Below are 27,498 nucleotides of genomic sequence, written 5' to 3' on the forward strand. Positions count from 1 at the left end.
ACATTTTACTAAATCATGAGTGAATCTTAACCCCTAAAATGATATGCTATAATTTGTGGCATCCACCAAGCACCATGGCATATAACATATGCTAGATTTTGTTCATTTAAGTCGACTAGCCATTTTTTTCGAAGCTACGGCCTATGAAGAATCGATATAGCAAGCCACGGTGAACACCACGTAAGTTTAAAATCCACTTTAATGGTCTAACGAAACATTATAAAAAAAAAATACAAAAATATAAAATAAAAATAAAAATATAGTTTAGTAGTATATTTAAGTCCACTTTAACGATGATAAAACATAATCAATAAACTATAAACCATATATCAATTAACCCAGTTAAGTTTCTTCACAAGAAAGTCAAAGAAATGCCTGAAAGAAAAAAGTTACACCACTCACCAATTTGAGAAAATGCAACTTCACTCAATCTACTAAAACAAATACTCAGACAACTTCTCTTCATCAACATTCTCCGCGAGTGCATGTGAAGGGGTAAAATCGTCTTTTTACATGCCCCGGACCCAATGAGAAGAATACTAATAGCATTAGTTTTTCTCAAACCAATGCCTCTGAGCTACATAAACCATTTCACTCAGGAAAAATAACGAGCTTCACACCGTTTCATCCGTTTCTGGTGACTCAGTAACAATTTCAGATTGAGTTCCGCCAACCGAGTCAACCGGGACCGACTTGTTATTTTCCTCACCACCATGAGTAATTACAGATGGAGATTCCACCGAGTCAACCGGGGACACAGGATAACCTGCAGGGAAACCGAAACCGTTTATCGCGATCGGGTAGCCTTCAGGTGAAACCAGGTAACCATGCGGGACCCACGGTTGACTCGGTATGAACTCAGCTGCATGCGGGTTCATGATTCGCGGGTCATGGAATGCGGGTTTAGTCCGTGGGACCCGGGAAAGGCGTGGACCGTATGGGACCCGTGCAGTTGCTGACTGATGTGGCGATCTACGTGTCGGGTTGACCGTCAGCATAGTGGGGATGATGACAGGTGGCGGTAATATTCCTCCTTGATCTTTTGAAGATGGACTAAACGGAGGTGCAGCTGCTGATAACTTCTTTGTCATCTCTTTTCCATCATTTCGTGTTTTTTCATCTTTTTCCAATTCCAAAGCTTCCAAACCTTCATTCTCTGGTTTCCCGGAATCGGAATCAGATTCCGGAATAGCTTCAGTTTCTTCCTTCTTTTCATCAATCGTTTTTTCCTTTTCCTTTTCCTGTTCTGAAGATGGAACAACTTCTTTCTCGGGTTTTTCGATGTTTTCGGTTTTGGTCGCCGGAGAAGGTTGCTCCGGCGACTTCTCCGCCACCGTTACCGCCTTGACGATGGTGCCAGGTGGAGCTAAGGCGACTTCTTTATACGAGAAGAGTTTTCCGGCTTCTTTGACACTGATGGAACGTATAGCCGGACTTAAAGGAGTTGATTTTGGGCTGAAGCTTGCGCTTTTAACGAACTTCTTGGCGGCAGTAGGTGGAGGTCCGGCGGAAGTACCGGATTCAACAGTGGTGGTTCTCGGGGATGTGAAATTAGCGGGTTTTGACCGATACTTTGTGTTTAGTTTTGCAAGATTTGGTTTTTTAAAAGTTGAAGATTTACGAGCTGCTTTAGAAATAGCTTCTTGCCATCCTTCATCTGAGTTTTCCACTTCTATAATATCATCAATCATTTGTTGTTCCTTTTCAATCAAATCTGGTTTTGCATCCTGTTGTTCAGATTTGATCTCTTTATGTGGAACAGGAGGTTTTGGTGATGATACTTCTTCTGTTAATGGAACCTCATTCACCATGGATTCCTCATTTTGTTCTGGCTTTACTTTAAGCTGCAAAATCGTAAAAAAAATAATAATAGTAATATTAATATTAATATGCTTTTTGTAAGACATGAAATTACAAGAGGGAAAAAAGATACCAGTTTTGCACGAGTTTGTTTCTTTTGGGCTTTCATATCTGCATCTGGGGCTATATAATCGAGTAAATCGGATACACTGATTCAAGAATTACAAAAACAAATGAAGAAACTCATTTAGACATTAGAATTAGTTCTAGACAGAAGGGTAAAACAGTAATTTAATCTCAACCTCAAATGGCCTTTGCTAGATATAGATGCATCAGGTTTTGGGGTACCATGGCGTGCAGCTTCTTGTTGTTCAAGAGCCTTGGATTCAAAGTATTCAAGCCATGCAGCTGCATCCTACAATATCTTACATGCTAAGTAAAAAAAAAAAAACTAAAAAAAATATCAATTTACTTATTTAGTGTTTTTATTGTATGTTTTAAGTTATAAAATACCTGAGTACGAAGATCTTCAAGTCCAAGTTTAGATTGAAGAATCTGCAGAGTAGTCTGTTCATGCTGAACACTCAAGGAGTATGCTTCCATTAAAGAGAGAGCAATTGCTATAGCATGATAGCTAGCAGCAGTCTGACAAAAAGATGAACATTAGTTAAAACATTAAGAGAGAGAGAGAGAGAGAGAGAGAGATTACTTGAATGTGATCAGCTCCAAGAAGCCTTTGATTACACTTGAGAGCTTCATGAAGGTATCTAAGGGCAACATGGACATTTCCTAAACCTTCTTCCATCATTGCAACATTGATATAAGTAGCAGCAGTATTCGGATGAGAAGGTCCACATGTTATATGTAAAAGATACAATGCACGATTCACATACCTTTAAAAAAAAAAACACACACACACACACACAGTTAGTTAAACATGATCAATCTTATAATTAAAAAAAAAAAAAAATGAAAGTAGAAAGAAATGTACTTTAGAGCTAGCTCTGTGTGTTGGAGTCTATAGTAGAAAACAGCTAAATCACCATAACTTTTCATTGTATCTGGATGATCAAGTCCAAGCTCCCTCTCATTAATATCCAAAGCTTTTTGCTGATAGATAGTAGCCTAAAGCATTCACATAGTTAATATCAAGCTTAATTAGATTTGTATATAACTATCTTTTTAAAAAAAAAAAAGGAAAAAGAAATGAGTTTAAATATACATATATATTTACCTGATTAAAGTCTCCAGTGTGATAGAGCACTACAGCCAAAAGACTATATGCTCCTGCAGTCATTCGATGGTAAGGACCACAGACATATACAAATTTTGCAAGTGCCTACATGAAATTTTGTTCAAATAACATAAAATATTAGAATACAATTACTATAAGTATAAAAAAATAGAGATTAATAATTTACTATGTTACCTTAGTTCCATAGTTAACAGCATCCTCCAGTTTTCCTTTATCCAAAGATGTTTTAGATGACTCCAAAAGTGTACGTCCATCAGCAGATGAACATGCAACATGCTGTAACAGAATATTTCACATGTTAAATTCTCCATAGTTAACAATAGGAAAAAGTAACTAAAAAAAAAGTCATATGTTTTATTTTACCTTATATATAGGAACCATGCTAATTATATCTGTTTTCATGAAAGGAGATTCAGAATCCATATCATAGTCTCTAGGAACAAGCTCAAGACCAACCTAATGACAAAAGTAAAAAAAAAAAAAAAAAAAAAGTAACAAAATTAATATTTCATGAAGAAAAAAAATGTTGTAAAGAGATTTTTAAACATTAAACATTTAAACTTACCTTGTGTGAAAGGCCTCGAAGAAGGGAAAACTTACGAAGATTTTCAGTGTGATATTCGGTTTTCCATTGAAATGAAAATCTCTTTGATAAAAAGCATTCAATCCACTTCCATTTGAAGTCATTGTTATTTCCTAACAATAGATTTAAGCATGATGCTATTGTCACAGATAAATCTGTAATATTGTCAACTGATGAAATAACTGATTGTAAGATATGTTTGTAAGCTCGAACAACCATTTCATGGATACAGAGTGATTGAACATGAGGAAGCTTGTCTGCAAGCTCAACCTAAAACAAATAATTTTATGTCATTGTTATTGACTTATTTCTAGCCAATAATAATAATAATAAAATAATAAAATTACCACTCGCCCTAAGGAGCACATTCGCAAACCCCTTGTGTGCATAAAATCAGTAAGAGTTCTTCCATCAACAGGTGAAAGTTCAAGTGAACCAAAATCAGCCACCTAATGAAATATCAAATGACACCTATCAATCATTTTTGGTAAAATAAAATAAGCGAATGATAATTGATAATTGATAATTGATATTCTTCTCATAAATTTAATAATGTAAATCAACTAACCAACTTTGGGAGAGCAGTATCTTCATAGTACTTATGTGCCATTTGAATTAACTCATCAGGTGACTACAAAAATAAATGAAAATTTCAAATTAGACCAAAACAATAAAGAGATTTTAACTTGCATCAAGCAAGTTTGTATTAGGAAAGGACCATTTTTGTAATTTTTTAAAACATGCAGACCGTTTTTGTGAAAAAATATTAACATTGACCTTTTCTATAAACTACAGGGGCCGTTTTTGCAATTTATTTTCTATGTAGGGACCAAACGTAACTTTTGTAAATTTGTTATTAGGAAGGGCATTTATGAATTTTTTTTTAAACATATGATGCACCAATCCTGTAAATATAATTCTGCAAAGGGACCTATTCGGTAAATTACATGGACCGTTCTTGTAATTTATTTTCTATGTAGGGACCAAACATGTCAACCCTGCAAAAATGCCAATATACAAAAGGTAAAAGGATTGAAAATGTCGATGTTTAAATTTAAGGGGGTAAAAGTTAAAACTAACACTTTACAACGTACAGGGGTGGAAAGTGGCATTTGACAAAGTAACAAAGTGAGAAGTGTGAACACACGAAAATATAGGGACCAAATCTTCCAACATAAAAAATTTTGTGACCAAAGTTTGAAATAAGAAAGTTTTGAGGCCAAAGTTTAAGGTCATTCGTGGCCAAAGTCTAAAATAACAAACTTTTGTGGCCAAAGTCTAAAACAATAAAACTATACTATTCATAAGCTCTTTTGTTTTAATATACATAACAATTCAACCTTAATAACAAAACGATAAACCATTATACATTTTGTTTGTTTGACCAAAAAGAAAACCAATTTTCCTAGTTACCATGTTTCGAAAGGCTAAAAGATATAAAAGCACAATGTAGTTTCTTCGTTTTACCAATTTACCCTTTTGAATTATTATTATTTTTCCTAGAATAAAACAGAAAGTAAACCAACCTTAAGGTGGAGACCAGTATCTGATTCTTTAAGGCGCAAATAGGCTTCTTCAGTAAGCAGTTTTCTCCACATTATTTCCTTTTCTTCTTCATCCACCTTTTTCATCTCTTCAATATCATCTGATTTATTGTTTGTTGTAATTTCCTGTTCAATTTTGTTGCTTTTATCATCAGATTTTTTCTTAATTTCCTTCAGTAATCCCTTTCCTAAACCCTTAACAGCTGATTTTGGTTCTACTTTAGCTTTAGATTCTGATTTTCCAGAAGCTTGGTTTTGTAAATGTTGCATCCAGCATGCTCCAAGTTCCCATCTGATAGATTTTAAGTTTCTAGAATCTTCTTCTTCTTCCTGCATTTTCTGCAGACTTTCCTCCATTACTTTCCTCACCAAAAGCTTTGCAGATTGCAAATCTTCAACATCTGCACCCTGAACTCTTTGTATTGGTGTAGATGATGACTTGTGTAATAGCATTCTCAAACTGAAAAATAATGAAAAAAGAAATTAGCAAAACCAAAAATCAAATCAAACGTAATTTCATTTTTTTTTAAAAGAAGCATTTTTTGACATACCTATTGACATTCAAAGCATTAGCACCTCCTTCAGGTTGATCCTCAATTTCAATGTCTTGAGGAATCGATTTTTCATCAAAATTTTCTTCAGCTTCAACTTTAACAACAGCTGTATATCCACAGTGTCTAACAACCACTATGCCTAGAGTAGAAGTATCCTTCATGAATCATGACAACAATAGCATTAATCAGAACAAAAAAATGTCAAAAAAACAATTTCTAGAATATATAATTGAAGGGTTAAATGCACTAACATGAACTGTAGTGCTCTCATCTGCTGTTATGCCTTTAAGCAAGTTTCTTTTAGAATCCAGCTTTGTGTTTGCATCTGAGAGATCTTTTGTAACCCTAATAACCAAATCTCCAACTTTCTCCTCATGTAAAACTGATTTGGTAGAACTTTTTGAGGAAAAATTGCTACTTTCAGCAAGATTTTTAATGGCAGAAACTGCTTTTAACACTGAAATGTCGACAAATAGGGAGTGAAGTAGAAAAGCTTTCCTATCTCTAACTTGTCTTTCTTCTTGAGTTTTACAAGGCATTGCTGCTAGAATTGAAAACTCTTTTGCCCATTGTCTATCGTCATATTTACCATCTCGCCCTTGTCCACCACCATTCCCTCCCCAATTTTCATCTTCTACAGGAAGTGGTGGAAAAAGTGAGGGATTATCAGCAACAATTGGAGGAACAATCCATGTGTTTGCTCTAAAACCATATGGGAGATTTCCAAACTGAGACAAGAATACAAGATAAAGATATTTTCACAATGGAAACTTGCTTAAAGTTTTGGTGGCAAAAGCGTAAATGTGACTTACTTTGTTGTGGTCAATGAATGCTTTCATGAGAGCTTTGTATGCCTGCAATTTAAGACATTGAATCAACTTTATAGCAATGAGAGCTTTGTAGTCTTAAATCTTAATACACCTCTCTATAATAGCTTAATTTAAGCCATTGAAGCCAAAATATGCAAACAATGAATGAATCATGGTGACACATGTCAAACAAGTAAGATATTACTTACACCATTAAAGATTCGGCTTATTTGCTGCAGTAGACCAACTAAAGAATGAGTTAAAAGAATACGTTTTCCAGCTGGATAGAACCCTTTCTTAGAAGCAACAATTGTCATTGGTTTTCCACTAGAAATTCTTACCTGAAAAAGGGAAGTAGATATCAGTGGAATTCACTTTAGTGGTTCATATAGGCATTATGAGCTTTAACATGTCTAGAGAACATTGGTATCTATATTTAGTGAGAGCAAGTATACAATGAAATGCTCACATCAATTTGGAAGAAATCATCGTTTGTTTTATCTTCAAGGAAGGGTCTAGTAGATCTCCTAATGTCTGCAAAACAAGTATGTTAGATATAAACTCTTTGAGTTTGATAAAATAAGATCAAGAATAGTTCATCCATCACAAAGGAAATATATACAATTTGAGATCTGAGCCAAGTAAGTTACTCACTAGTTTCAGTTCATTATGTAATGCCATGTTTGACTTTATGCAAATTTAGGAAAAAAATGACTATATAAACATTAACATTCGTTCAAGAAATTATATGACTTTTTCATTCTTTTCTTAAACCTTCAGATGTGTGCATCTCTTTTGGTACACTAATGACATAAAGAATTAATTTTAACGTGAAAAATGCGTTCATTAGACGTTAATAGACTGATCAAATCAATATAAAGCGTCAAAAATCAAAATCAAACCAATGCATATCTTTTTATGGAAGAAATGGAGCGGGTAAACAGAGACCAGCTAATTTTAAAGAAGAAAGTAACTAGAAATTAGCTTTGATGACATAATAGAAGAGAAATAGGAGAAAATATAGATAATTTTGCAGAAAGGGGAAGAGAAAAACATTTACTATTTAGCTTGAATGAAAAAATAGGACATACATTGGATGGGTGGTGTGAGATGAGAGAACGAGAAGAAGTCGTAGAACTGCCCAAGCCTCGGCGGCGGGTAAATCTCCGCCATGGGGTCACGGTCACCCTTGTCAGACTGATCGGAACTGATGGAAACTTCCGTCTCCGGCGATTTGGCCCCACTACTCGACTTCTTATCCTGACTAATCTCTCCATCACTGGAATCTGGTCTGTTAGTTGTCGCTCGACTGGAGGTGGAGGCGGCATTCTTCGGAGTAGACGAACCACCGAAAGCGGTGGTGCAGGCGACGATATCCAGCAATCGTCTGATGTGTGCGATGGCGAGATCTTCGGTGTAATCCTCTGCAAAGTATTTTTGATGGTATTTCCATTTTAACCCCTTAAAGTTTAAAAGAGTTGACAATTAAGCCCAAAGTAATTTGAGTTAAGTGTTTACCTTCAACGACTGTTAAGTGACATGGTTTTAGAGAGGCTGTTTCAACAGTATCTTTTAGCCTGGGTCCACGCACCTATTAAAAAATCAGAATTTTATTTATATGAAAATACAACAATAATAAAATTTTTGTATTTTTTTCACCTTGTTAAGATAATATTTTGATAAAAAAAAATAATGATATTACTTTAAGTTACATCAAATTGTAATTAGGATTAATTTAAATCTAACAAGCATTTAAGACCACTGAATATGAATATGTAAGAGCAAACAAATTATCCTTTTAAGAACAAAGCATATTGTGAGGTTCCATATATTATGGTATGATGTGTGTTCAGTCATACTACATAAACTACATAAGGTTGAGCAAGACTTTGAAATTTCCAACCCAAACCGGCATCGATTATATTAATATAAACCGGTATTCGATATTTTAAAATCATAAAATTCAGGATTTATTGTCAACATAACTTCTAGTACCAGAAATTATTGATAACATGAATTCAATGTGGTTTGAGTTTTTATTCATATCGGTACTCAGGATTCTCGGGTACCAAAATAAATGAAACTATTTCAAAAAAAAATGTAACGTGAACCCATGCAAAACAACTCTATTTTCCGATATTTGAAGTATTTAAAGCTCTTGCTAATTAAAGATAAATAAATGTACATGCTAAAGATTAAATCATCTTATATAAAATGATAAACCAAATGGTTTCTAGCTCAATGGTATCAGGTGTTGTTTTTTCTCCTTATGGTTGAGGGTTCAAATCTCATCATGAATATAAATAAATTTAAAGAATAGTTTATAAGTATGTTAAATTTATCATTAATTTATTATTAGGTTTAAGTTCAAAACCTCGAACATAACAGTATTAAAGCTTTGTTTTATAGGAATAAACTAGGTTATTATATAATATCATAAAGTTATCACAATATATAGTGTTTAATGAGATCCTTAAAATAATTTATCAAATTAGTTTAATTAAAAGCTATTTGAGATAGCTTATTTATTTGAGATAGCTTATTGATAAAAACTCATAAGATTTTTTCCATTAGTTTTTAAAATATAGATTTATTTGTTAGCTTCTAATTATATATCAAAATGGTTTTTATATCATTTTACACTTGTCATCTATCTATTGGCTAGTTTAACTAAATATTATTACTATATCACCTATCAAGTTAGTTTATCTAGCAAAAACTAGTCTTTCTGTTAGCTATCAAACAAAATATTAACTATATCGATTTTTATAAAGTTTTTGTTAAAAAAAAAATGCCTTTTCATAGATGTGATGTATATTTCTATAAAATTAAAATCTAAAATAAAAAATAAAATAAGATAAAAAAAAACATTAAAATTTTATTACGATGTTTTTCAAATCTATATTAAATTCTGACATTTAAATTTTAAAATAGATTATTAATCTCATATATAATTGTTACAAATTTTGTAATATATAACTATAATAGATTCACTCTATATAATAAAAAGAAAAACTTAGAATTCTAAAACACTTTTGTTCATAATCCAAAAACAAAGAGAACCTTTATTTATATATATATATATATATATATATATATATATATATATATATATATATATATATATATATATATATATATATATATATATATATATATATATATATATATAAAAAATAAAACGATGGAATAGTATCATAAAATAAAATTACCAAACTTTTATTTAGACAATATAATTAGTTTTTTTAAACCATAAGAACCAATTTTGCAATTGTCTTTTTTAAATGATTATAAAATACGATAAAATTAGAAGTACATTTAGCATGAGGTAGCATCGATGTGGTTGTGGTTGGCTTTTGTTTGAAATTGGTAGAATTGACAAAATTGTGAATCTGAAACAATTTTTTATGCTTAGCACATATGATCTCATAGAAGCTTTTGATATGCAAGTGAGAGAAAGACAAATAAAACCAAAAGATATCCAACTTAAAACGGACATAACTTTCGATTCATAAAGAATTCGAGGTGTGTGATATATCGACGGAAATGATTGGTGGGTCGGAGCTCTTAATGGGTAGACAAAGTTATAATGTCTTACAATCAACCCTCAAATTTCACTTTTTAGGCCCCAAAATCTTAATTTTCCCTAATTTTCGCACGATTTCCGTTTTTTTACTTTATTTAGTTTTAACGATAAAATATTCGTTTTCATTATTTTTTGAAATTAGTTTTCTTATTTAGGAGGTTATTTAATAGAATTTATTGTTGATTTTAGTCTTTCAAATTTGGTCATGCCTACCAAATTTAGTATTTTCCTTTATAAAGGGTCATTTGTAAACCGTTATTATTGTTTCGTTCCGCATCACAATAAATAAAAAATAAATGGTCTTAAAAAATAAAAAATAAATAAAAACCCTTATATTATAGATGTTCTAAGATTATCATTTTGATAATAGATTTTTATTATTTAATGTTAATGAAAATTTGATATAGCAAAATAAAAAAACTTTCAAGAGCAGTTAATATTAAGGATGCTTTTATAGATAGGAGTGTACGAAAAAAATAAAAAACCGAATAAACGTAACTGAAAATAAAACTTTTTTGAAAAACTAAAAGCTTGATTTTTGGTTTTTTGTTTTTAGAAAAATTAATTCTTTTCGAGATTCAATTTGATTATCATATGTGTCCCTAAATAATCAAAAGTAATGTTATATATAAGTTTAATTGATTGAGTATATTAAAAACTAAAATAATTGGCATGGTCCTTATTGAAAGATAAATAATAAATATCTTTTTTTACACATTTTTGTATTTATTTTGTTAGATTATTATAGCCAAGGATATGTTCTTTTTTTCCCAAAATCAATCATCCAAACCATAAATCGACAAATATAACTGCAGTTTCGTATTGCGGAATCGTGGCTTTGTTTACGGTTTCGTGGCCGATCAGCTCGTTATATTTAAACTCTAAAAATTTGACCACATTTAACATTAAAAATTTACGAAAATTCTCTATGATGATAAGAGATCGGGGTTCTAATTAACAATGCTTTAAGTAATCTTATATATCACTTTCTTGATTGTTTTTTTATCACGTAGGTTGAAATGTAATAGTATTTTTTATGACTTTTGTCCAAAATTGAAAAAAAAAAAAAATAAATAAAAATAATAATTCAGATACTACGGCCATCTACGATCATATAAGTTTTAATTTGTAAAATGTATTAATGACATGTACATTCGCAAGTGGTCATGCCATCAACAATTTCGCTCATCTTTCGTTATGTGAGGTGTCGTTCTTATATGTTATCCTATAATCATGTAGTAGTATTTTTTTATTATGAATTTGCAGTTTAAATATCATATTACAAAAAAATGTTGAAATAGCAAGTGAATTGAGACGAAAACGCATGCCATCTGCGCTTTGGTGTATGGAACGAAATGCAATTGAATTTTTTTTATATAGCAAATATGAAAACGAAGATGCTCGACAATTCCGGAGATGGCTCGACAAAACAGAAAGTGTGTTTGACTGATATGTGGTTTTGATGGCTAGTGTTGAAAAACACTTATTATTTTCTCTTATTATAGAGAATAATTAAGAAAAATGGCTTAGAATTGTCATTTTCTCTTATTATTTTTGTTAAGCTTTATAAACATGATTAATAAATAAACCGAAAAAATATGAAAATAAAAAACAAAAAGTCCAACCATAAAAACATTAATCTTTGATTGAAAAACCAAAATTTAATCTCAACTTAAAAATAATCCGACAGGTTATTGTTGTGTGCGGAGAAAAACTATTACATATCAACCATTTTCTAAAATAAAAGTCCGAACCTTTTGATTTTGTTTTAATTTAGTCAAAATTGATCCCCTAATTAAAGATGTTTAAGATCAAACATTACTTAATTTATGCGCCGTTAAAAATAAAAAATAAATAAATAAATAAATAAACCTTAATTTATGAAAATATTAGGTAAGAAAACCTAATTATATGTCAAAAAGGGTGTGCAATTGGGGGCGAAAATTAAGTGCTGATTTATGGTACCTCATGTGACAAGGAGTAACTGGTCAAGTGGCATGCCTCCACGTGGACCGCTAAAAGCTTCCTAACATCTAAGATCTTGTCCGTAGATATTCCCTGTTGTCAATGAAACGAAATTAGAAAAATAAAGAAGGTAATATAATTTTTTATTTTTATAGATTTGATAATTGAGTTTATTTTATTTTATTTTTATATTTATCCCTTCATTTTATTAAACTGTACATACTCAGTCTTTTTAACCGATTATTCTAGGTTAGCCAGTACAAATGATTTAATAAAATAATATATTTTTTACTTTGTATATATTTAGTACTTAATATTTTTGTACACATTTAATCTTTATTTATTTATTTTTGCAAAATAATTTATTTTTGTTTTTGTACTCATTCAATACTTATGAATTATTTCTTTAGTTTTCTCACATCTTATGTGGAACAATCATTAACGAGATGTTTTAGGTTTTTTATGTTTATGTTCATCGTGATCTCGACTATTTGGTTGCTTAGATCATGTGTTTTGAATATCATAACTTTTCATATTATCTCAGATTTTAACGATCTTTATATCTATGTGTTTGTATTTTTGTCTACTACAACTTTCGTTTATATTTCTCCCGTTAAAAGTAATATATATTTTTTACTTACGATATTTATATCCATACGTTTTTGATGAATGCATGTATGAATGTTTTTTATATAAAATGGTAAGTAAAAAATTATTATATTTTAACGGGAGTAATCTTAACGAAAGTTATAGCAGACTTAAAAAACGAACATGTGGATATAAAGATCGTTAAAATCGGATATCGTATGAAGAATGTACGACGTTCGGAACACAAAACCTAGGTCAAACCACAAGACCTATGCAACAAAGCAGTCGAGGAAGCGGTGAACATAAGCATCAACACCCCCAAACACCTCATCAATGATAGTCTCACGTAAGATGTTGTGAGAAAAACCCTAAATAAAACATTCATAAGTACTGAATCGGTACAAAAACAAAAAGAGACTTATTTTGACACCAAATATATATATATATATATATATATATATATATATATATATATATATATATATATATATATATATATATATTAAAGACTAAATGTGTACAAAAATATTAAGGATTAAATGTATCCAAAATTATAAATATATCACCATAATAAGTCATTTTTCTCGGCTAACCTGGAGTAACCGATCATAAGGACTGGATGTGTACAGTTTAACAAGTTAAAGAGGTAAATGTGGACCAAAAAAAATCAGTGATCAAATATATACAAATTAAAAAACATATTACTCTTTTAAGTCATTATTTCGAAAAATAATGTCATCCCTACAAAACATTTCCTACACCCATCCACACTAGATATTTTCGCTATAATGTTTACCTTTAGCGTCACTTGGGATTCTTCCGGCGTCTCTATACCTATTTCTATAACCGTTGGTAATACTATTAAAATGAAAAAAAATAATACAAATATTAGAAAATACTCAAAATAGTATAGACATTAACAATATATATATATATATGGCAAATAACATAAAAGCCCTTAAATTTTAAAAAATATAAGTTTACCCTTGGACATGTTTTAAGTGCAACAAAATCAGATATTTTGTTTAATTTTTATATTTAGTATCATTTATCCAGTTTTCAGGTTACCTATCAGTTTCATGATGCCAGTAAAGTCCTTAAGTTATAAAAATGTTCGGATTTATCCTTGAGTTTTCAAAAATATTCGATTTTCTGTTACTTGATTATTATTATTATTATTATTATTATTGTTGTTGTTGTTGTTGTTGTTGTTGTTGTTATTATTATTATTATTATTATTGTCTTTCTTATTATTATGTATTTTTAATATGTTTTCAAAATGTATAAAACTACTTTATACATATACTTTTAAATGTATAAAAATATTTTTATAGATATAAATACATTTCTAAAAATATATGTATTTGTGTTTAACATTTATATAATTTGAAGCCTATGTATTCCTTTGAAATAAATTTATATATTAAAAATATATTTATTTGTTTATAATAGGTATAAATATATATTTATTTCATATAAAACCCTATACACACAAAATATAAAAATGCCTATTTATAAGGTTTATATTTTATCAAAGATATATTTATATTTATTTGTACATATTACAAAGTATATATATATATATATATATATATATATATATATATATATATATATATATATATATATATATATAATACATATAAACAAATTTCTTTTTATTCATCCAACACACAAAAAAAGGTTCTTGGTTTTTGCATACTAACTATAAATCTGTATTTATTTCATATTTATATGTATACGATAGTTTTTATACTATATATATATATATATATATATATATATATATATATATATATATATATATATTAAATACAAATAATTTGTTAATGTATAAATATGTTTTCAAATGTATAAATACAATTTTATTTGTATTTAATAGATATAAATATGTATTTATTTTGTATAAAAAGTATCGTATATGAATGTGGAATAAATACATATTTATATTGAGTAAGCAAACACCATTTTTTTCTTTGGTTGACGATTCACCCAACAAATTATGAAATGTTTCGTTTGTTTGTGTTTTACCATATAAATATGTATAAATACGTATTGTATATATATAAATATGAAATAAATATATATTTATACTTAGTATTATGTACAAATATATATATAATTATATCTTTTATACAATATAAACCTTATAAACATATATATTTTTATATTTCTATGTATATATATATATATATATATATATATATATATATATATATATATATATAGTAAATATAAATAAATATATTTTAAATATATAAATATATTTTTAAAGACATACATTGACTTCAAATGTATATAAATACTATATATAAGTAAATATATTTTTAAATATGTTTTTAAATCTATAAAATTATTTTTATATATTTAAAAACATATTAAACTTATAATAATAATAATAATAATAATAATAATAATAATAATAATAATGAAAATATAATAATAATCAAACTAATAGTAAATCTGAACATTTTTTAAAACTTAGGAGAAATCCAAATATTTTTGAAAATTTAAGGACTTTATTATCATCAGGTAACCGGTAGGTAACATGAAAACTGACTAAAATTGTATAAATGAATAAGTTAAACAAAACATCTGGTTTTAGTTAGCCTAAAAACACGTTCAATGATAAATTTGATATATATATATATATATATATATATATATATATATATATATATATATATATATATATATATATATATATAAACATTAATAATATTGTGTTAAATGCTGTTAAAAATACAATCTAACACCGTTTAACTAAATACACTTTTGCTTGCACACAAGATTATTGATTGTGCAAGAATGTTAATTATCAAGAATTATTTGAAAATGGCATAACCTACATGCATAATAATAAAGACAAGAAAACATTAATCATGCATCTTTTACCTTACATGGTAATCTTCTAACTAGTTCACGTATATATAATGTAGGCATGTTTTATGGCGGCTTACACAATATTTGAACTAACATTTTGAGGATGCATATTATTAAAATTATAAAATAAGAAAGTATGTTTCACCATTGAGCAAGTTCATCAATATGTACCACAGAATGTAAACCACAATGTCCCAAGCACAATAAAAATGATATTTATGCTTTAATATGATGTATTTGTTTTGGATTTTAAGTTTCTTACGGCTAAAACACCCATATCTAGACATAATCTAAAATCACTTATATATATATATATATATATATATATATATATATATATATATATATATATATATATATATATATATATATATATATATATATATATATAATGAGTATAAAAATTCATATAGAAAACCTAAAACACGCCTCTACGATTATATAAAAGATTGTATTACTTAGAATTTCATTTATTTTAACTGCAGATTAAATTGTGCATAATATATACCATGTTATTGTGGTTGCTTAGAGCATCCATAATGTATATACTATATAGTATAATGCAATGGTTAAAAGAATGGTTTTGTGATGCCATTGATTTTCAATGAATATGAATTCTAATGGCTAGATAACGATTGAATGAGAAAAAAAAAAACATTTTTAGTTTTAAATGATTACAAATAAATGATTCATTATAAAAATATGTTCCATTAAACTTTTAGTGCAATGTAAAAACTAGTAAGGCTATATGAAAAATGAAATGATTATATGATAATTAGTTAACTACACAAGTTCAATGTACTGGGGTTACTATTAGATTAATATCATCTAACTAAGAATGTTCGTTTTCGATTCGTTGCACTAATTTGAAAATTGAAATGCATATATATGTATGCTCATTTGCCACATTAATATGCGAATGATGATATTCATAATCGATGTAATTTTTCAGAAAACTACACTCTAATTCCAATCTATGGCTATCAAACAACAAGTCAATATCGGTCATTGTTCTTTCCTTCATGAATTAACGTCATTTACTTCTAAAAAGAATTCTTTGAATGCATTTCATCTTCAAACTTATCCTAACATGAATTTCAAGAAACAGACACTAAAAAAGCTACACACACAAAGAAAAAGAGACTACCCATCGTACCTTTCTCTTCCTTCTTCTTCTTCTCGCCCTTAGCCTTATGAGGTTTTCCTTTGGCAGCTTTCGGAGCCATGTTAAAAACCAATCAAGTTCACACAATGACCAAAATTCGGATTAAATTCGTTAAACATTCATAAAATCCATCACCCACATCCCTAAAATGAGTATAATTCAATCTCAGCAACTTTCAGCAATCAAGAAACCAAAATTCAATGAAGAGAATGAGAATATGATAGATTTCAAATGGAGGAAAGCGATACTTGAGAGAATAGTTAAGAAGAGAGTGAAGTAGGTTGAGTAAATGCGATAGTAAGAGGTGTATGTGGGATTGGTATTTGGTGGGAGAGATTTGCCGATGAGGAAATGAAATTAGGATTTAGGAGATGGCGGAGGTAGGATAGGATAAGGTAAAGCGGTTTTATACTGGTTCGCTCCTTTTAGAAGATGCAGTACAGGGCTCATTTACAAGTTACAAGTGAAGATGGCTGGCGATTTTAGGCCTCTAGTTTTAGTCTCATTTGTTGATGATAAATTAACATATATAATTTAATTAAGTGTAAGTTACGTTTTGATCTATGTGGTATATATTTTCTTCCGGTTTGTTCATAATTTTGAAAATTTGTCGCCACTATCCTCTTGATTGGTAATCTATCAGTTTTGGTCCCTACTTGAGTTACCACCAAGGCCCTTCTCTTAAATACTTATTAAATGACAAAAATGTCAATGCTTAGTATTTTCTGATTTTGTATTATTATTATTATTATTATTATTATTATTGGCCTCACTCTTGATCATTTTCCATTATACACCGCCACCATTTTCATCATTTTTCACACTATCATATACCACCACCAACAACATCATTTTCACAACCTATAACTCAAAACTAGATCTCGCTAAAATGTAAAACTGGAATGGACCAAACCTAGAATCTATAAATCAGAATTATAACGAAAGTATTACAGAATATCGAATCATAAAATTGTTAATGAGTGTGTAAAGTCACGCCTTTAGAATCCCATGAACTGATAAAGTGCATGAAAACATTTAATCTACAACTATAAACTAAAATTTAGTGAGTTCTTCAAAATATCACACACAGTACATATGACATCCCTAATTTTCACGATCTGAAAAGACCTTTTATTTATGCTTATTTTAAAACAAAGTATTCTTTATAAGTGCAAAATTTGTCTCATAAAAAAGTATTTCCGAAGAAATATTTTTCATTAATTATTAAAACTTGGGATGTCATAACTGATACAAAACATAAGCATAAACATAGTCATTACAAGCCTTACATTAACGTATTATACTATTGGCCTAAACTTATCGAATCTTTCAGTGGATTGTACGTTTGTACCGTTACCTATAATACAAAATAACTTAGTGTGTTAGGTTTGGGAGCTTGATGAACACATCGTGTTTTCAACCTACAATATTGTAATTATATATTTTTCACAATAAGCAAATAACTCGATTACTCATTCCCATTATTTTCACTCCTTGATCCTATGATGATGATGATATCGTTGGACCTATCCTAAAGGATTTATGTTAGTAGACAACACTACTGCGGGGAATCCGCAACAATAAGTGTCAATAAGGCAACCTTGAGGGCGATAGAGTAATCGAATGAAAATTTTTCATTTTTTCCCTGAAAAGTATGATCATTAACACCTACAAGTGGCAAATCTGCTAGTGCTCCACCAGACTATTAGAATAGTCAGTGGTCGTCATTTATACTATGTTAGATTACTGGTCGTGATAATACAAATAGTACAAGGCATGGCCTTTCACCATTATTTTATTTTCTTAAAACCCTTCACTACCCAATACAAATTTAAATAAGATAACATAATTTATATAGTAAAGTCATAGCATATTATTCCATATAACACATATATTGTCACACCCTCGGCCATCGGCGGAAATGCCAAGGTGTGTGACGTAAATCACTGATCCCGGTTATTAAAAATACATTGAGTAGTACAAATACAATATTCTATTATTACCAAAATAGAAATTACATTGACAATGACTATTGCTAAACCGCGACACACACCTAACAATTTGGCGTTTACAAAAGATATACTACAATAACATAAATTCTTCTATGCAAAATCTTCCGATCTGCCAATAAATCTAAGAATATATACATTAAGATACATCAAAAAAAATTGTTGGTGTATTCTACAGGTTTTGACATTGTTATAACCAAAAGTGTTTTATAAGATTTATTTGCTTGACCAGCTTTTATAAATATATACTTTTCAATCAAAAGCATAAAATAATCGAATTATAAAAATACATTTGGACTTATTTCAGAAATATCGTTTGCTCAAATCCAAAAGTATAAAATCTGGCAAAATACATATAAGTAAGCCAGACTTATATCAAATTCTATGGTTCTCAGGACCAAAATGCAATTTTATATATGGATTTTTAATACCAACTAATGTAAAATAAGATGTATCGCCCTTTGTGAAAACATAAAACATACAAATAATTTTATAGTTTATATGTAAAACTCATAGATCTTGAGTTTATAAAAACTTATAAGGTTGTGTCATAGTGTTTATTAAATGTCATCTTACTTAATTTGGGAACCGATATCTAAACAATGGAGCAAACTCCTCCCAAATAAATATAGCATTTTCGTACAAAAACAAAGGGTTTATATAAATAAATTATTATGTGTAAGTTAATAAACCTCATCCAATTGTGTTATGATATTAAATAAGTGTTATATGATTTAATTTCTAGTATTGATATCTTTCATTTTGAATCACAAACTATCCCACTATAGTCCTTTTCTACTAGTATAAGTGAACAAAAACCTTGTATAAACCCAATATCGATTCTATACTGTAACTAAACAAATATGGGATCTATAATAAGCTCATAACCAAACTGCGACACCTCTGCACCAACATTAAAAAGGGGCGTGCTAAAATTCCACAACACAAACATGGGAGTGCTAAAAGTTCCACACCAACGCTTTATCAAATTCGTGGAGTAATAGTGTAGAAACGTCAACACCAAACTCACATCGTCAAACGATGGTTGTAGCTAGCAACAAGTGGGCGAGATGCCAACCCATATAGATAAGCATCGTCGATTGAAAATTGTAAAAGAGGGGTCGTATGAACTCACATTTATAATATATTAGATTGTAGCTAGCAACATGTAGGGACAATTTTGATCAAACATTGCAACTAGAGAGGCTGTTTTACATTCTGAAACAAAAGATGGGCTGTTTTTGTTATTTATTTAACCAAAAGGGACTGGTTTTGTAATAAGTTAAATTAAAAGAGTTGGTTTGGTCTTTTAAATGAAAGGATGGGGTAGATTTAATTTAAATATACAAATAAAGAGGCTGGTTTTGCCTAATGACACATACAATGGAGACACCGGTCCTCTTCTAATCGGAAAAGAAGAAGATGAACGTAAACAAACAGAAAATGGTCCTGCAAACATAAACCAGAGGGAAGGATCTTTGATCCTTGACTGATTGAAGGAGAATAAGGAAACATAAATGGAAGGTAGCGATAGGGGAGCTCTGGTGGTCTGGAAGATCGTAAGGAGAGAGAAGGACCATCAACCACCTTCTCTGGCGAGCGTTTTCCTTTGTTTATTTACTTTGTCACCGACAACAACACAGGAGGGGAGGAGGAGCTAAACAATACTGTCGATCTTTTGGGAGGGGTGATTTGGCAACTCCAATCGATGGGAAGAATGAGGGAGGGAGAGAGGGAGTCAACCTTTCGTCGATGATTTGCAAACGAAAGGAACCGTAGGTGATCACCGACATCTATAGTGGTGAGGGAGGCTGCTCTAACAGCTTTCTTGTTGTTTCTTCTTTCTAATATGGTAGTACACACACAAAAGAAAATTTGTAGCAGGGAGTGTTTTTGGGGTGTTACGGGTGTAGTATCATGACAGGAGAGGGCGGAGGGAATACCACAACTGACTGCTCTCTGGTTTCCTTTTCTTCGTTGGGGTAGTAAGAAACTAGATAAGGCAGTTTATGGTCTAAAACAAGCACCACGAGCATGGTATGCAACTCTTACATCATTTTTGAAACAATCTAAATTTAAACAAGGATCTGTTGATCCCACACTATTTCGAAAGAAAGTGGGGAATCATCTTATGCTTGTTCAAATTTATGTTGATGGTATTATTTTTGGCTCGACTGACCCTGCTTTGTCTAGAGAATTTGAAAACTTGATGAAAAGCAAGTTTGAAATGAGCATGATGGGAAAAATCAATAATTTCCTTGGATTGAATATTCGTCAAAACAAAAAAGGGATTTTCATCAATCAGGAAAAATATACGAAAAATCTGCCTGAAAAGTTTGGATTGACGAATAGCACAAAGCTTCGTGTACCAATGGCAATGGGCATAAAGCTAACACCATCGTTAGACAAACGTGCTGTTGATATAACGTTATATAGGAGCATGATAGGTTCGTTACTTTATCTTACAGCAAGTCGACCTGATATCATGTTTTCTGTGTGTAATTGTGTTAGGTATCAGTATAATCTACGCGAACCACATCTTACTGCTGTGAAGAATATTTTTTGTTATCTTAAAGGCACTATTTCGCTATGATTGTGGTATCCTTCGAAAACAGGATTCTTCGTTCAAGCATACTTAGATGCCGACTTGGGTGGTTGTAATCTTGATCGAAAAAACATAAGTAGTGGATGTCAATTTCTTGATGGCAAACTAGTTAGTTGGCAGTCAAAAAAGCAAACATGTGTGTCGATTTCCACGGCTGAAGCAAAATATGTGGCTGCTGCTGCATGCACTTCGCAAATAATATGGATTCAAATTCAATTACGTGATTATGCAAATAATATGAAAACGATTCCATTATATTGTGATTCTCAAAGTGCAATAAGAATTTTTCATAATCCTATGTAGCATTCGAAGACTAAACACATAGCTCTTCGTTATCATTTCATTAATGATCACGTGAAGGATGGAAATGTTGAAGTACATTTCGTGAAAACAACTGGTCAGTTATGTAACGACCCAAAATTCAAGACCAAAAATTTCTTTTAATAAAACATTACTTTAAGCAAAGTCATCATTCCAAAACATAATCAGAGTATTAATTTTCAAAACACATGTTCGTTATCAGAGTAAAACATTCTCAGGTTGTCTAATCAATGGTGTGTGCCATGCGATCACCCCGAGCTCTTCCCTCCACTACCGGAAGTACCTGAAACCAAAACTGAAAATCATAAGCACGAAGCTTAGTGAGTTCCCCACCCTACCACATACCATGCATAACCACATACTGCACATATTGGGCCACACCCGCTATCTTGGGCCTCACCCCTTGCCTCGAGCCTCGCCCACTATAACGGCCCTGCCGCTCCAGGCCCCGCCTGGCTTCGAGCCCCGCTCGGATACATATATGTTTCACTTAGGCCTCGCCTGTCACAGGGCCCCGCCTGCCAACAAATAATAACACATAAACATATCACAACACATAAGCTAAACTCATACGACTGATCCTGTCCTAAGGCCTCGCCTATCCGGGGCCTCGCCCTTGTCCTGCTACTGATGAGTCATGGAACCCCGTCCACGCTCCTACTGGTAGTGAGATACGGGCCCAACCCACTCTCACACCTTCCCTAACTTGGGCCTCGCCCCTGTTCTGCTACTAATGAGATGTGGAACACCATCCACACTCTGCTATTGGTAAGATACGAGACCTCGCCCACACTCACCTCCCTACCAGGCACATACATGTATCACACGGACAACAAGTATAAACTATCATATAAACAAATCCTTGGGCACCCTCTTGCTATTAATGAACCTCGTCCTGAATATCATACTAGCATACTGTGCCTATGGCTAACCCCCGAGCCTTCTACTCATAACTACATGGGCCGACATTGTGGCCTTAGACTCATTCACACAAAGGGAAACTCACCTGCACTAGCTGAACTTGCTGATGATCTCACTAGCTGCTGCCCGGCAACTCTCTGAACTCCTGCTCCCCTTGCTCCCCGAACTACCAATATCAATGCCACACTGAGTCTAACTGACCCCCGAGAGACAACCAAGTCAACTCTGGTCAAAGTCAAAGTCCTGGTCAAAGTCAACCTTCCAGGTCAACCCTACTCGCCGAGTCACCCTACTAACTCGCCGAGTTCATATGTTCAGAGTCCTTCCTTTCGCGTCTCGACTCGCCGAGTCTACCGATTTCCGATTCCTAACCTGTCCAACTCACCGAGTCTCCACTCGAATCACTGATTCGAGTCTCAATTCGAAGGGTTTGGGGTTTCGCGACCTGACTCGCCGAGTCCAAGAGCAGACTCGCCGAGTACAAGGCAATCTTCATCTGACTCGACGAGCTGTTCATCCCACTCGTCGAGTTGCTCCTAATCTTCATGCTACTCGTCGAGTCCACTCAAAGGACTCGCCGAGCCCATTCAGATCTCCTTACATGCAGAGGACTTTTGAGTCATGCATGGACTCCAATCTATAGATCTACCCTTCCCAAGCCTATTCCTCACGTAAAGTTGCAAACTTTACGTGTAGAGAAGGAGATCTAGGCAAAATACACCATAAACTAGGGTTTAAGGCAAAGAGGCTCCATAATCAACTCAAGGGCAGATAATTTATGCTTCTCAAGACCATAATATACTTAGATCCGAAGTAGCAACTTCAGATCTGGCTTCTAACCCAAATGGATACCATTATGGCTAAAAATCCCCAACACCCACACATAGATCTAAGTGCAAAAGAGTCCAAGAACTAGTTTATTACCTCCAAATGCTCAGAAATATTCTCACAATCCCATATCTATAGTCCTTTCTTGCACCTCCAAGTTCCTTCTTCCTTCTCCAAGCTTTAATGCACCCTCAAGGCAACAAATGGCTCAAACAATGGATATGGCGGCTAGGGTTTGGTGTTCTGGGTTAGAGAGGCAGTAAAGGAACCCTAAGGAGGAGAAATAGGTGCTTAAATAGGCTCCAAGTCCCGAATTTAGGGTTTTCCTCGCACAGACCAGACTCGCCAAGTCCCCTTGGCCGACTCATCGAGTTGGTCACTTACTCCTCGACCCAGTTCTCGCTCGGACTCGCCGAGTCGCCCCTTAAAATTAGGGTTTTCTTTCCTTTCTTGGCCTTCCAGACTTTGGGTGTTACAAGTTAGCTGATATTTTCACGTAATCTTTGGATGAAAAGTCTCTAATGCGAATAATAGAAGGTCTTGGAATGATCGATGGAAATTCTGTTCCATGCGAAAAAGACGAATAATAAGCGGAAAAAAAATGCGTCAGAGGCGATGAACAAAGTCATTTAGCATTCAGTGGTTACTGTTCATAGTCAACGCTTCGACCACTTCGAATTCGCGTGATTGTCACTGATCTTCAGCGTTGAGTCAGTGGTTACTGTTCATATTCGATGCTTCGAACGTTTCGAATTCGTACATTTGTTACTCTTCAAAGAATGCCAAATATTCGTTTGTTTGCAACAAATCAAAAACACAAAAAGATTTTCTTTTGTTTTATCTTTATATTTTCGAAAAATTAAAAATCCAAAAAGATTTTGTTTTGTTTTGTCTTTAAATTTTCGAAAAATCAAAAATCCAAAAAGATTTTCATTTTTTTTGTCTTAATTTTCGAAAAATTCAAAAACAACAAAAATATTTTTAACCTCTTCTGAGAATTATGTTACAAACTTTGCTGATGATTTGGAAGGGAAAAAGCAGGCAGTATTGGGGAAAGGTAAAATTTTTTTCGTATGCATCAATATCTTTTTCATTATTCGAATTAGTTAGGTTGTCCCTAGAAGCATGCTGCTGCATGTCGACCAAAGCCTCCATGACTCAATGTGTGTGTATGAAAGCCTTAATGAAAATTTTCATACGAAAATTTCTTACCAATCAGGCTTATATTCACATTAGTCTCTGAGCTACCTTACTCTTCTCACAATGAGTTAAGAGTTTCCTGTTTGGTCCAAAACATAACATAGGTACTTTTCGTGTCTTACACCAATCTTTTTCATCAAAACATTCTTACACAATCACACACAAAGACATATGTTCGAGAGGTCTCTGATCAAACCCATCGAGACCTAGATATATAAAAATTACGTGTTAATGATCTGACATCATGAGTCTGTGATGAAAGTGAAACCCAAACATCTTGAAACTTAATGAATTGATGGGGAACATTGTTCCAGATATTGACGAAACTTTTGTTTCTGTACCAAAATTCAAAACTCCAAATCATACTCATTTCGAATGCGTGGTCTTAATCAAAGATTCGAAACCCATGATGTTTGTTACCCAACAAGATCCAGAACACAATTTTTTTTCATGAATATCATTTCAGTGTGAGTTTCATTCGAATATCCTTGTCATGATCACATTTTTCAAAGAAAACTTGTCACTGACTACACTGGTCAAACAAGTAATTTTTGTTACAATTTATCACCTTATGTTTAGGTTGACATGTAACGAAATTTTAAACCAACCCAAGAATTACTTTTAAAAGAAGCCCTTTGATGCTTATCAAAAAGTAGTCGATTGTACTTCACGAGAACATACACAAGCTGTTGATCATCTCTCTTGATGATAACCTTTGCCCGGGGTTTAATTGCCTTTGTGACAAATTGCATTTTTGACATCACTACATTCTAATTTTTTTTAATTGTTTCTTGTCTAACCTTTTTTTTGGCACACTATACACAGGAAATCCTTGAGGTTCTGAGTAATACCAACTCAGGCTGATGATTTCGAACATCTGGCATATGACTTCGCTTTTCATCCCAAAAGTGAAAGAGCCTTGCCTCCATTCGAAGGGTTCTAACGGTTACTATTCAATAAAGGGGATAGTGACACGCTGTGTAACCGTGACGTATGGTATTCAACCTGGTTTTCTAGGAGATGTGACAGACACTTTTTAACGCATGGCTAACTTTCCGCAGAACTGGTCCGATTTTCAAGGTGCCACGTCGGATCTCATTAAATGCATCCCACTTCAAATTCAAATCATCCAGCGTTACATATAAAAGGGGTTTCTGGAGTACATTCTACGTTTACGCGATCAAACACTCCAAAATTCCCAAAATTCTCTGTTCTTCATCTTCTTCAAACCCTAAAAATGGCGACTACTTCTCATGTTGATGCTTCCACCGAAGATACATCCTCAGTACCAATTATGAAGATTCAATCTACCAATTATTATGTAAATGGTGAACTTTCGCAGTGTCCGGAGGAAATCAAGATGCTAATTGTTGTGTTAAAACACTCTGTTTTATCAAAAGCAATGTTTAAATCTTTTTTTGTTCCGTTATCCTGGCTTTCTCAAGCAGGATCTACAGCTACATACAATAAATCCACTGATTCAATTACCTTTCATTTAATCAATGATAAAAAGGTTAGGCTTTCCAAGAAACTGTTTTGCCAGATTCTTGAAATTCCAAATACACCTCCGTTTGTTGAATTTCAATTCTCTCAGATCATTCATATGTTTAATGAAATGGGATATCAACCCCCATTGTCAAAGATCAGTGACTTTAAGAAGTCTGGTCTTCTAAAACTATGGAATTTTTTGTTTGGAATATTTTTGCATTGTTTAACCGGAAGAACAGTTGGCTTGGATAAAGGAAGGATAGAGATATATGCCATGGTGGCTGGTCTGTATTATGATCTTCCTGCCAATTATTCCACACAGTTATGGCAGGAGTTCCAGAAAGGGGTAGAACACATGAATTTTGTTCATGGCATTTCGTGTGCTCGGTACTGGAGTCTCATTTTGCAACATTTCTACAAAAGGAAGGTATTCTAGTCTCTAATGAAGAAGAAAAGGTTACTTTTCAGTCTTACCATTTTCCAAAGGAGGTTGTTGATGATGCTGACGAATTTTCAAGTGTTGATCGGATTCCCGATGCAATGCTTAAAAGCGTGGATTCTTCGAATCCTGTCTTGCAGGCATATTTGAAAACATTCGATTCTTCTATTCCTACGGGAATCTTATTACCACGCGAAGAAAAGAAGACCAAGAAGTCGAAGACAGCTGAGCCTACCTCACCTGAGAAGAAAGCGAAGGGCTCAACACCATCCAAATCTACAAAGATGAAGCCAGAAAATGTTGCTATAACAGTCGAAGCAACACAAGTGATTATGCCAATAGTGGAAGAGTCACAAGAAAACGTGGTTATTCCTTCGAAAACAGGGATGTTTCGAAGAATAAAGATGAAATCCAAGCATAAACGCAAGTCTTCATCTCAGAAACTGCTTCGTAAACCTAAACTTTCTCATCAAGAAGTATTGTTTCGTGAGGTTCCTGTTCCTGTTCTCCCGCATCCAAGAAATGAGCAACAGAAGACATGGCGAAACATTTATCCCAACCAAAGAAGAAGAAGACGAAGAAGGATCAGAAGATTGTTACATCAAGTGAGTCTACAGAAGAGGATGAACGAGTACCAGAAACTCCGGAAATCACCTCTATTCATACAAGTTCAATTCCAGAGACCACTGTCATAATCACCCCTGAAGTTTCGATTGCCAAGTTAATTTTTGAGGAGGTAAGAACTTTAGGCTTGGGTGAAAATGTTTCGAAGGATGCAGACCAAGGTCCATTCATCTCTACTCCTTTTGAATCATTCATTTCTGTTACACCAACATCAACCATTCCTCTTACTTCAACTACTATCTCTCCAACCTTTGAACACATCCTTAATCAACCAATCACTTCCATGTTCTCTTCTCAATCAACTGATACCCCCAAACCAAATTCACCCACT

At 32.3% G+C, this 27,498-nt stretch overlaps 1 protein-coding gene across 1 annotated transcript; it reads right to left on the minus strand.

Moving 5' to 3' along the window:
* Positions 1-311: 311 nt before the first annotated feature.
* Positions 312-17,204, minus strand: LOC144997700 (protein REDUCED CHLOROPLAST COVERAGE 2-like). Its single transcript, XM_078957573.1, has 23 exons — positions 16,724-17,204; positions 13,481-13,542; positions 12,097-12,189; positions 8,064-8,136; positions 7,637-7,969; positions 7,015-7,079; positions 6,755-6,886; positions 6,549-6,590; positions 5,988-6,464; positions 5,734-5,891; positions 5,165-5,642; positions 4,207-4,269; positions 3,986-4,087; positions 3,621-3,908; positions 3,419-3,511; positions 3,230-3,331; positions 3,035-3,139; positions 2,792-2,925; positions 2,510-2,693; positions 2,314-2,445; positions 2,103-2,215; positions 1,934-2,009; positions 312-1,844 (listed from the first exon to the last, which is right to left on the minus strand). The coding sequence occupies exons 1-23, from the start codon at positions 16,791-16,793 to the stop codon at positions 615-617; spliced, it is 4,605 nt and encodes a 1,534-aa protein (XP_078813699.1). The 5' UTR covers positions 16,794-17,204; the 3' UTR covers positions 312-614.
* Between the last annotated feature and the right edge of the window lie 10,294 nt (positions 17,205-27,498).

Source organism: Lactuca saligna, chromosome 5 (assembly GCF_052625555.1).
Source record: "Lactuca saligna cultivar CGN05327 chromosome 5, ASM5262555v1, whole genome shotgun sequence".
Taxonomy (NCBI): domain Eukaryota; kingdom Viridiplantae; phylum Streptophyta; class Magnoliopsida; order Asterales; family Asteraceae; genus Lactuca; species Lactuca saligna.

Bases quoted from the DNA above. Each gene is read 5' to 3' on its own strand.
- LOC144997700 (XM_078957573.1), bottom strand. From the start codon at position 16,793: ATGGCTCCGAAAGCTGCCAAAGGAAAACCTCATAAGGCTAAGGGCGAG. The intron at 8,137-12,096 runs GTACCATAAATC...ATTTTTTAATAG, and splicing joins GTTACTCCTTGTCACATGAG to GTGCGTGGACCCAGGCTAAA. The intron at 2,446-2,509 runs GTAATCTCTCTC...TCTTTTTGTCAG, and splicing joins TTGGAGCTGATCACATTCAA to ACTGCTGCTAGCTATCATGC.